The sequence below is a fragment of the Manacus vitellinus genome, unplaced genomic scaffold (genome assembly GCF_001715985.3).
Source record: "Manacus vitellinus isolate BGI_N305 unplaced genomic scaffold, ASM171598v3 scaffold_81_pilon, whole genome shotgun sequence".
NCBI lineage: Eukaryota > Metazoa > Chordata > Aves > Passeriformes > Pipridae > Manacus > Manacus vitellinus.
In genome coordinates, this window is record NW_021940822.1 from 1,982,944 (window position 1) to 1,995,112 (window position 12,169).

Here is a 12,169-nt window from a genome sequence, read left to right on the forward strand (position 1 = left end):
CCGCCGCCGTTTGAACAGGGACATGGCGGCCGGCGCGGGGCAGGCGGTGCTGCCCGAGGAATGGCGGCTGTACCTCGTCTCCTCCCGAGTCGCCACCTTCCGCAACTGGCCCTTCACCGAGGGCTGCGCCTGCACGCCCGAGCGGGTGAGCCGGGAGCGGGAGCGCGGGGCCGAGGGAGCGGGGCGGGCAGGCGCTGACGGGACCTTCCCGCCTTCCTTGTGCCCGCAGATGGCGGCAGCGGGTTTCGTGCACTGCCCCAGCGAGAACAGCCCCGACGTGGCGCAGTGCTTCTTCTGCCTCAAGGAGCTGGAGGGGTGGGAGCCCGACGACGATCCCCTGTGAGTACGGGGTGGTTTCCCTGGCCCCCTCTCCGATCGGCGCCGCTCCCGATGGCGGCGCCGCTCCGGCAGCGGGAAGCGCTGCTGGCAACCGAGGTGCTCGGCAGGGGAGAACAGCTGCGTGTGGCTTGTTGGGAGCTACTGTCTTCTATTTTCTCTTTCCCCCCCCCCCGTCTTTTCAGGGAGGAACACAAAAAGCACTCTGCGGGCTGTGGTTTTCTTTCCCTTCCAAAAGAGCCTGCTAACCTGACACTACAGGAGTTCCTGAAGCTGGACAAAATGCGAATAATAAAGGCAATTGTACGTACACAGCGTACACAGAGACCGTAATGTATCTCTAACCCCCTGTAATGTTGGAAGAGTTACTTAGTTTCTAGTCTTGGGATTGTTTAGCTGGACTCCTTGTTCCTTATCACTGCGTTGCCAAAGTGCTTTGTTGCCCCCAGACTGGGGCTGGATGAGGTGGACCATTCCTGGTCCTCAGTCTCTGCTCTGTGCGAGACGTAGCCTGATTTCCCCTTGAAGCTCGACGATACTAAGTCTTCTACTTAGTAGTAGGCAGTAATGTACTATTTTCACTTTCTGCAGAAAAAAGAGATTTCTCAGAAGATGACCGAGGTTGAAGATGCAGCCAAGAGCACACGTTCTAAAATAAAGAATCTGGCCTAGACTGCTGCAGCTTCACACTTGCTAGTGACATCTTTCTTGTAAATGTACTGTGGCACTGCCACTGTGCCTGAATGGCTGTGTTTCCCAAGGCTGCTTCCAGACTTGAGAAGCAGGCTGAATTCTGCTTCACTCACCTGAGTCTGTCTAGGAAGTACCTGTGGTTTGATATATTGCATACATAATCTTTCTCTGCACGGATTCTCCTAATCTTTCTGTTGGTTTTATTAAGGATTACTACTTGTAGGTTTACTTGTTCTCTTTTTTCTTTTTTTGAAACCCAGCTGTTTAGAGATATTGCTGTATTGTAGAGATCCTGGTAGCTCTGGTGTTAAAACATATTTCTGGCAAGAATTGACAGGCATTTCCATTTTTGTACTGGATATACCAATGCTTTAGGATACTTTGGGACATGAAAAGGGGAAGGATTTTTAAAAATCCTTCAGGGATTTAGGATTGTGGCTAATAACATTGCTGTTCTGCCTTCAACTTTTATCTATACATAGATCAACACGAGGCAGCAGCCAACTACAAGTAGAAGTTTACAAGGATACCAGGCACACTAAGCTTTGGTATAATTCAAAGTAGTTTTACTCGATTTTCTGGAGGAAAGGAATCTGACCTTCAATGCAATGGGCTGCACTGAATGCAGTTTTAACATCAAAAGGGAAAATAAGATCATCAGCCTCAGTGCTGTTGCCCAAGTGTCAAACTTTTTTAAGCAGCATTCATTAGGCATTAAAGACATTTCAAAGACATTCAAATTTATTTGTGCCTGGGAAGGTTTGGTTTGTCCCTTTCCTTGCACAAGTTTGGAAAGGAAAAGAAATTTGCAAAACAGAGTGAAGTCAGTCAGAAACTGCTCTGACCTGCTGGAAAGGAATGGGGGGAATCTTGGAGAAAATATTTGACTGTTACAGGGCCCAATCTGATTGTACAGGGTTGTGAATTTTGTGACAGAACTGAACACACATGATTACATGCTCCCAAAGTCAAGGAACCTCCAGCTCTATTTTGGGAAAAAGGTTGTTGTAGTAACACGTTGACGACACCAATGCTCCTGAGTTTCATAAGTTTGTTCACTGTTCTCTGTCCAACCTTACTTGGAACAATGAAATAACCTCATTATTTCCAGTTGTAACAGCCAAATCATATGCTGATTGCCCTTCTGCGTTCTTCTTTTGTATGTTTGCATTGCAGCTGTAAATAAAGAACAAATTGGTTTCAAATACTTAAATTCATTTCAAGTTACTGGACTTTGTGAAGTGGCTTGTAGGTAAATGTTGATGCGGAGTAACTTCAGAATTTCTGCACTTCCTGCAGGGACAGTGATAAGACCACTGAGCCTTGGACAGGCTCTGGCCCTTCAGTAGTGCCAATTAGGTCTGTGCAGGCAGGCTGTGGGTAGCCTGCAGCTGAGCTAGAAGCCCAGCTACAGTACATACCGTAACAGGACTCGGATGCTCTCCTGTCCCTCCAATCCAAGCAGAACTGCCTCATGGAGAGCTGTGTTGTTGTGCCTGCATAGGAGGAAAGAACAATGTACTTATTACCAAAGGAAACTATCCCAGTACACGTCTTAGCATATAAAACTAAGGAAAATTAATAGGATACAGAATACGCTAGAAGTGTGGTGGGCTTTAGTGAGGTTTATCATATTAAATGGATGGGGGAAGGAACTGAATAGAACAGCAGCTTTTGTAACAGCAGTTATGAGAAGTCTTCAAAACTGCCAGCTGAAAGAAAAACTGTGGATACTGTCCTTGAAAGGAGCTCCTCAACTACATATTTGTGTCAAAGGAGGGGTGGGAGGTTAGTTCTAAAATTGGAGCATGTGTGCTTTTTTTTGGTAAAACTTCAAAATACCCAAGGCAGAGAATCAGCGCTCACTCACAGTCCTGACTGCTGGTCTATGTCGGCACCTTTCTGCACAAGGAGGGAGATTGCTTCTGTGTGCTTGTTAAGGACAGCAACTGTGAGAGCAGGTTGATCCTCGTCGCTGATGCAGTTTGGGTCAGCTCCCTAGAATGCACAGCAGAGGGAAGGTGAGCTGTTAAAAACCATACAGATTCTTCAACTTCCATGTTGTTTTAATATTATGCCAATTCAAGTTGGCAAGTGGGCTTTATGCTCAAGACAGAGAAATGTTAAAATTGTGTTGCTTTGCTTCTTCATGTTTCTTCTGAAAATGTTTGTCATCTCCTAGCTCAAGGTCAGAGTAATGTATTTAATAGCAGTCAAATCAGATTCCACAGTCAGGGTGCACCTTACCCTACCACACAGCAAAAACTTAGAGGTTATGCTCGCTTTTTTCCTATAGAGAGGACTTAACCCTAAACTATAAAACTTTCTGCTTGGCCTTGACAAACAGAGAAGAATGCCTTATGCACCCTAGAAATTTGGGGAGAACATATATAAATGTAAAATAGGTTGCATCTTCTCGAAAATGCTCTTTTAATCTGAAGACTATTACGAGACTGTTGCCTCCTAGGCATAAAGCTAAAGTTGCATACCAGGCTTATATTCTGTCAGTAAATGGTCAAAGAATTGAAAAGGGAAACTTCAGCAAGCAATAACTTACTTCACTGAGCAATTGTTCTATAAAGGTGATTCTTCCTTTTCCATTTGGACCCAGTTCATCCAGTAGTTGTCTGGATTCTGGCTGTGGAGACACAGACAGTAACATTTCACATAGTGAAAACTAGGCCATATCCTGCCTTTGAGTAAAGGTGAAAAATGCACACAGTGGCTTGAATGCAATGTATCTGAGCCTCATTATTGCTAATCCATGACTCTTCTTCGGGAATGTCTTTTTCAATATCAGCAAGTGTTCGGTAACCCAGGCTAATACCTCACTATTGAGGTTTTGATTCAGCAAATGTGTCTGAAAAATATTAGGTTTACATCAATGCAGCTCTCCAGGGCTGTATAAAGATCTGCTCAGCCCAGTAAAAGTGCTATATTTAGGATTAAAATTTGAAGCTTCCAGAATTTGTGAAAGTATTTTATTTAAAAAATGCGTATGTTTTTTCTCACAGAAGTTAGTTTACTAAATCTTAAAACAACAAACAATAAAATGTAAAGCCTTTAATTTCTTCCCAGGCTTCCAGCTCGTTCTTCTCATATCACAGAGCTATGTATCTTCTCCCACCTGTTGGGATAGCTAACTGTTCCAAGCTTAGATTAATGTACATTTCCCTTTTGAAACTGACAATCGGTTTAGTAGGCCGTTCTTTCAGGAAGTTTGGTCTCTAGTGGAAGTGAAGCCTTGCTTCTGGAATTAAACTAGGCCTCAATTATGCTGACATCTCAGCTTAATGGGAAAATGGAGTTGACTTAAAAGCTTGTTAGGTAGATCATCTTCTCCCGCCTAGTTCATAGACATACTGTGCCAACAGTAGTTCCAGCACAGTACATCAGTGGAGTCAAACATAGTAAAGTCAAGGGAAGATGACAGTGTCTTCATCTGATACTGCTTCTGAAGAAAACCTATAACAGAATCAGTCTCCAACAGTGTTTTGGCCTAAAGTACATCATCACCATCATGGCTGGGCTTCGTGAACGAAGATTTGGGAAAATACAACGGGTTCAATAATGAGAGAAACAATCTAATTAAGCTATTAGTAGGAAAAAAACATAGTTATTTTCAGTTCTGTAATAAATGTCAGTTACCAATGTTCAGGTTTTATATTAAGCTGGACTTTTATGCCCCGCCCCAGTCAAGGGGCATATTTTAACCCTTAAATGCCCTCCTTCATGTTAGTGCTGCTCCATAAATACTTTTTCTTGTATTTGCAGAAGATACTTACAGAGAGCTTATCTTCTTGTCCTGTAAGTGTTCTTGACTTTGTTCTCTTTATTTTGCCTCTTGAATGGAAAAGATTACAATCATCTTTGCCTACCAGAAAGGAAAACAAGTGTTAATTCAAAGCAAAGTCAGTATCCTAACTAGAACTTGTGGGAGAGGTCTGGAAATAATTTATCCCCAATTAAAGCAATATTTATCAGTTTTCCACACGAGAAAGTGATGAAATATTTGTTGCAGATCATAGTGGTTTTAACAAAAGTTTTATACTCAGGCAGTCTGAAAAACTTGCTATTTTGAAATGAAGATTCAGTGAAATGTGGAGTTTGGGGTGGTGGTTTCTTTTCTAACTAGTTGCAGCTATTCAACAGTTTTGACTCAGATTCATGAATTGTTTTGTCCAAAAACCTTATAATTTTTCAAAGCAGTCTGATTTCCAAATACTTAAGAACAAGGATCATCAGTAGATATGTATGGCCATTATTTTTAAGAGACATAATCTATCCAATGTGCAGGAGGGTTGAGAAGGAAATTATGCAGCATGTGAGGATCATTTGTGAGGATCCAAGTGCCTGGAATCACAGTCACATTATTAACACTCCAAAAAACCAGCTCCCAGCGCCATGGCCGCCTCTTGCCAAGTCTCAGATTGGAAGCACAAAGTGGATGAAACCTATATGGGAATTGAAGCATGTCAAATGATTCTATAGCAATTTCTGAATTCTAATGCTGACTTTACAACTAGTTGATTTAATGAAAATCTAAATCCAATATGAGATGCCTAAAATGCTGAGCTCTTACTGACACCAATGGGAGATGCAAGTTAACATAATCTGTGAAAACCAGGTCTAGAATTAATGTATTTCATCATTTCTTATCTTTGCCAAATATGCCCCAGCTGAAGTCCATGGCACAGCTCACAAGCAGAGATCATATTGATATTTATGGCTCCTATTGTAAAAGAATATGGGAAACATCTAAAGTTTTATCGCTATAATAAAAAAACTGCTATGAGCTATGGCTGCAGTTAACTGGTCTCAGCTGCTCTCTAGGGATGAAGGATTCCTAAGAATTTTTGAGAGAGTCTGTATGTTACTTAAATCTCAACTTGGATACATTTTGAAACTTCAAGATCAAGTTAAGCATGTACAGAATATCCCAATATAGTAGTTTACCCACCTCAGTGTCTAAGCTTCCAAGCTTTACTTCTTTATTCCTGACTGCTATATTTATGGTCTATTGTAAAGACAGGGGAAAAAAAAATCTCACCAAAACTGGTCTGATTCCTATCCTGTCCGTTTCTGACTTCAGTTACAGTATTCAGGTAATGACTGCTGAACTTCACTGGTTTATTAGTATGAATATCCTGTAGAATCATCAAATGCAGGCAGTTAATAAGATTATCATGTAATGCTGTTATAAGCTTGCTGTGGCACAAAACAGTTCTGTTTGCATATAGGAAAATACATAGGCTTTTAATATCAGTGTCAAATTACCACAAGACATTATCATATGTAATTGAACATTGAATTTTGAGGCAATATAATGTAGCAATTTTTTCTAAAATTTGTTTTGATTTAGGAAAAAAAAGGTGATACAACCTGACTTAAAGAAATGAAGATTCTTATCCAAATGACAGTGTTTCTACCACTTGAGAGATTTGATTAACTCCTCAGTTCTGAAATGATGTGATATACCTTTTCAGGCCCCACATCACAAGGTAAGCTGCTAAGTTTCTACAAAAGAGATATAATCTGAATTTCAGATTTTTGAAACAGTAGATTTTCATCTTTGAAATGCTGGAAATGAGGGTGGATTTTGGAACAAGGTAATTCTGGAGATAGGGATTCCAGATTCTGAATACAGTTAACAGGAGCTCCGACAAACATTATCTCCAAACTACTGAAAATTACTAAACTTGTTTCTTAAGAGCACAGTTTGCAGGCTGAAGAGAAGCAGGATCTAAGATCAAAAGCTCACCATCAAAAGCTAGAATCATCAAACAACATCAGCTGAAAGAAGAATGTTAATAGCAACTAACGAAATGCAAGATGATAGCAACATAACCATGAAGTCTGGCTTAATCAGATAAAGATACCTGTTCATCCAGCTCCAACAGAGAAAGAAAAAGATTTTTTTCTCTAAAGTGATATGTTAACACGCTCTGAATAAAAGAATTTCTTGTTTAGACCCAAATTTAAAATGTATCAGCGTTACGCTTGCTGTCTAGTGACAGCTTTATGCCAGCTGCCTATCAACAGGCCTCATCCCCTGAACTGACCTTGTTAATAGCAAGAACATAATTCAGTGTAATAGTGACTTCATAGTCATCCTCACAGATGGTAGCAGAATTAATCTAGAAGGAAAGAGCAGCCATTAGTACCTCTTACAAAAAAAATACACAGAAAGAGTTTTAGGAATAAGTCTTGATGCTGATGTTTCTTATGCAGCCAATACACAAAATCACACATGGCCTTTGCCTGCTTGTGATACTGTAACCAACACTTCCCATGTAACTGAGAAAGGGGTAGGTGTCTTTTGAGCAATTCAGAGTAACTGAAATGCCAAGTGAATCCAAAAGGTGTAATGAGGCTAAATTTCATGATAGTTCAGTCATTCTCCACCAAGATTTTGCAGCTGCATGGAAGGCTGTGTCATTTTTGGGACTCCCAACTCCAGGAGAATTGGTTACTGCTCTAGAAACGCCAGTTTGTGGAAGCACAGTGTGTATTAAAATGTGAGCAACTTTGTATATCAATTCATTCAGACAGTACTACTGGCAACAAGTCTATCAAAGTCATACAAAAATGAGTGCAAGGAGGATTATAAAGAAGTGAAATGAAGCTCACAAACTTATATTGCAGCTGGTTGAAAATTTTGAGATAAGGTTATTTATTATATTTCTAATCCAAATGAAAAACTGAAAAAGTGGCATTAAACCTAGCTAGTTAACATCTGCTTTGAACCATTACTTTTGGGGGCAGTGGTTTCAGGACAATAGAATGACAACAGGTCAAGAAGCAGCAGGAATAGCTTTCTCTAGGCAATTTTATATTTTTCAGGCCTATCTTTTTGAATCCTCTAGCAAAGGAAACAAGTTGCAGTGGACCTATACTCCAATTCTATTAAGCAGATATTCTAGTTATAGTTGTACTACAGCTTCTGAACATACTGGTGGACAGTAGGTCTCAGTGGATATAGATTCAGGTGCAGAGTATCTACTGGAGTCTAATCCCTCCCCAAAGTGTTACTTGACAAATGACAATTACCTTTCTGACCAGTATTCATGAGCCTTTCTGTAGTTGCTTCTATGTGCTAAAATTGGGGGAGAGGGGATGTACTGGTGTGTCACTTCAGTTAGGACAGGCTAAGAAATACTGAGCTTAAATTGTAACAGGGGAGATTGAGATCAGACACTTCTCAGTAATTATGCCAGTTCAAGGAGTTCCCAAACCCACTTCTGCCTGCATCCCACCTCCAGCTGCTCACTGCCAGCTTACTTTGTACTAACACTGCTGCCCCTTTTTACCTTCAGAGCTGTTTTTAGCCTAGGGCAGTCACTGATCCTGTTCACAGGACTTTGCTTCCAGCAATGTGCTGCCGGCACAACCACTTGTGGCAATGTGAGAGGATGCAGCTACCAAAGAAAGCAATACAGTACTGCAGCTGAATAGCAACAATAGCTGAGTGCAAAAAAGGACTGTGTGGGCCAATTGCAAAATCTCCATTGTTGGTAAGTTTGAAAAGCCTCAAGAGAAATATCAGTCGGGAACAGTTTAGACAGTTGATCCTCCCTCAAGTCAGAGGCCAAATGTTCTCTCACTCATACCAGCCCTATCTTCTAGGACTCTGTGGGAAGAATTTCCAGTTTGCACCTTCTTGCTGTCACCCCTTTAATCATTTTAATGCAGTTTGGTGACATCCTGAAGACTACCTCTCCAGTAAGAAAAGCACTATTCTGTTCCTGTAACTGGTATAGTTCACACTAAAAGTAGACTATATAGCCAAAGAGAATAGCTGCTGTCTGCTGCTATCAGCCTGGAGCAGAGGCGAGCACATCACTGAAATCCCATTTCTAGCAGGGCTTATTTAACTGAGCAACTATATAGATGCCACTGATCTCTTCTTTTTCTTGATTGCCTTCTGTGGGGTACTATAAAACAACTGAGCAAGAGCTTTCTCACTTTCCTTACAGCTGTTAGGTAAAAGAAGAATAGAATTAACAATAGGAAAGAAAGGAGAAAAAAATCTTCAATAGAAGACTGAGAAAAAAATAGAACAACAAAACAAGACAAATTACATACACAAACAGGTCAACATCTAAAGAAAAGGGAGACATTTATTTTTCCAGAGTTTATCTAGCAGCTACAATAATCTTTTCATGATCCTTCATAGGAAGATATTACTCACAACCTCCTTCCTACCTTTCCCATTCGAGGTTCTCCAATCAGTGCTCTGAATTCAAGGTTGTTCTGAGCATAGCTTCTAAGGTGAGCACAGACATGATCCAGCTGTTTTCTCCAGTAACCTGATCAGAGAGAGTTAAGCAGGAGAAAAATCCTTAAAATGTGATTAACATTTCTTCTAGTTAAGTGATGGAAGATTTAAAAGATAGCATAGTTTCACCGAGATACAAAAAAAATTTGAATTTTTTTGGTAGAAAGTTCATCTAATCAAGAAAATGAGACAGAAGGTACACCCTAAAAAAACCCAGGTGAAACATTATCTTATTCATAGGTTATAATTCATCCTTAGGGCACCTTTATTCACAACAAAATTATATCTTGGATGTTCCTTGGGAGTCAAAACTAGTCCAATGTGAAGGTAGAATCTCACACTAATCCAGATCATAAGAAAAGAAAAAAGTAAAATATTACAATTAAGCAACCGTGTATTATTGAACCGGTTTTTAGTTGATTTGGAACAACTGACAGGTAACAATAAGCCAAATCTGAAAACTGCAGACACAGAAACTTAGCATATACAGCATTCTGGTCTGTGTAAGTTATTTTCCAAATAAATTCCTTTCAATTATATATGTGAGAGCTTATTAAAAGCTTAAGCATTCCTGCTCTTTTGCCTGTCAGAATCTCTGGGAGAGAGTCAGCATTCCTTTATGTGGATAGAAGGCATGAAATTTGAGAGGCTGAATGCGCCTGGATTAAAAACTCAACCTAAGCCATTTAGAGTTTTTTGCACCTCCTGTCCAAGCATTTTGGGAGCTACATTCTCTCTTCATCAGGGAAAGAAACAAAAGGACTTGTTCTTATTCTTAACTGATTGTTATCAGGATCTGGCTTATTTTCATTTTTTAGCATACTTATGTAAAGTACACAGCATGATTAATTTCATTGTAAATAAATTGTGTAGGCTTGGTAACCTCATTTAACTTACACAGTGAAGCTGTTCTGACCTTATCCTTTCCTTCAAGTTAAGTGAAGCCCCAAACAGTGTAAAGAAACCAAGCCAGAAAGAAAGTGCTGCTCTGACTTTTACAAGAGAAGGCAAGTGCACACAGACTTCTGTGCTTGGAAGACACTTTCAAGATCGAACTGGTGTGTCAAACTAAAACAGCAAGTCTTATTTGTTAAGCAGCTTTAAAGGAATATAAAAAGAAGGATCCACAGTACAACATAAATTTTTCCCTGCCATGGTCTCACAAACAAAAACTAATACAAATAGGAAGTATTAATTAAAAAATCTAAACTAGACTACTACTTGATGAGCAATCTATCCACAGAAGTCAGTAATATTTGCAATAAATTGGTTCATAACTAGATCCCCAGATATTATTTCAAAAAATCCAGATGATTAGAAACATATTCTTGCATGGTTTTATTATAAGTCAATGGAGTTTTTGGCAGCACTGATGGAATACTTGAATCCATGCTGCCAATAGTTGATTACACCTACATCACACTGATTTAATGTTCTAAACTTTACTTCTTTGTAAAGTTTACCTGGTAAATGTTTTGGCTCCTGTTCATAACAGACTGAAAGTACAGCAAAAAAAGAAACAGAGTACACACCAGAGGATTAGTGATTTGATACTGCTGTCGTTTCCCCCTCTCTTAACTGCTCTGTAATTTTTTTAATCTTCACAAAAGGAAAGAAGGTTAGTTAATGGCTGATATGGTCAAGAAATAATAACCCCCACACATCTTATTTAGTCACTTGTATTTAAAAGCTTTAATATCAAATGTCTGATAGTATTTTATTTGAAGAAATAATGGTCATATTTGGCATATATAAACAAGATTTTCCTGGGTGATAGTGTACAGTCTTGTTGATACAGATAGTTTCAAGCCATGTACACAGCTCAGCATCAAGGAAAGGAATAGCATGAACTGACTGTAAGAGATGTTTATTGATTTATGGAATGAAATGTGTTCCTCAGTCCTTGGCCGGGTCTAATGGAGAATACATTACACAGTGCAACTTCAACAAAGTTACCTCTGCTAAATGGATTAACAGAATTCAAAAAGCAGTGCAGAATTTCTTCCCAACCTTTCCCAGTGACAGCAGTTCTCACTCACAAGTCAAGAGCTGTACTTCTGATAGAGTTATACAAACGTTAGTGTTAGTCTTCTCTTGAGACTGTTATGGGCCAATCCTTTATTATCTCTGATGAAATTATGCTTCCTGACATGCTGAGTCAAGTGTTGTATTTCCTACAGTGATGTCTAAGAGAATATGCCACATTTCAGAACAAGGGAGTAGGAACACAGATTTTCTTAGTGATTATTTTAAAAGTAAGAGTGCATGTGGATACAGATACACAGACTTAAAAGAGGAATTTCTAACATTAATTAGCAACCTTTTCTACCCATTCCAATTAATTAATTAATTCCGATAGCAGCCTGAGAGGTTAAATGTCTAATTGTAGAAGAGCTAGAGATGAGAAAGAGGATCTGAAAAAGTAACTGCTCCTCCAAACAATGCTTTGATGCCGTAATGATTTTAAATTAACTTGTCCTATGGATTGCACAGCTGGACTGCCCGGTGAGATTAAAGACAACTTTGCAGTTGGGCCATTTGTTAGATGCCTAATTAATACTGATGGACTGTCTTCAAGGGTTTGTGATCAAGAAAGCTTAAGTTGAAGATTTCCCAGCATAGTGAAACGAAAACCTCTAAAAATTATGAGCATTTAATGACAGCAGTCAAGTCATTCCACAAACAACAAACTGACCACAAAACTCACTGTGAAACAAAGTTGTCTGCAGTACTGATACAGCAGTCTGTGAGTGGACAGACTCTTCAATGAGTGATGTAGATGTACTGATACCCTTGAGGGGCTGGAAGAAGGGGTCTACAAGAGCTCTCAAGGTTTCTACCAACCCTATTTTTTGTAATCCT

The 12,169-nt window shown here is 39.7% G+C and overlaps 2 protein-coding genes across 2 annotated transcripts in view; one reads left to right on the plus strand and one right to left on the minus strand.

Annotated features, from left to right (window-relative positions):
- BIRC5 (baculoviral IAP repeat containing 5) lies at window positions 1-1,824 on the plus strand. Its single transcript, XM_029964863.1, has 4 exons — window positions 1-145; window positions 230-339; window positions 522-639; window positions 928-1,824. Exons 1-4 carry the CDS (start codon window positions 23-25, stop codon window positions 1,006-1,008), a joined length of 432 nt encoding a protein of 143 aa, XP_029820723.1. The 5' UTR covers window positions 1-22; the 3' UTR covers window positions 1,009-1,824.
- The window catches only part of DZANK1 (double zinc ribbon and ankyrin repeat domains 1), a 27,009-nt gene continuing 16,506 nt past the window's right edge, over window positions 1,667-12,169 (minus strand). The window contains 9 exon segments of the mRNA XM_029964864.1: window positions 1,667-2,111; window positions 2,114-2,205; window positions 2,451-2,525; window positions 2,900-3,027; window positions 3,587-3,667; window positions 4,815-4,903; window positions 6,080-6,176; window positions 7,092-7,166; window positions 9,235-9,338. Coding sequence (XP_029820724.1) covers window positions 1,858-2,111; window positions 2,114-2,205; window positions 2,451-2,525; window positions 2,900-3,027; window positions 3,587-3,667; window positions 4,815-4,903; window positions 6,080-6,176; window positions 7,092-7,166; window positions 9,235-9,338 — 995 coding nt within the window. The 3' untranslated portion in view covers window positions 1,667-1,857.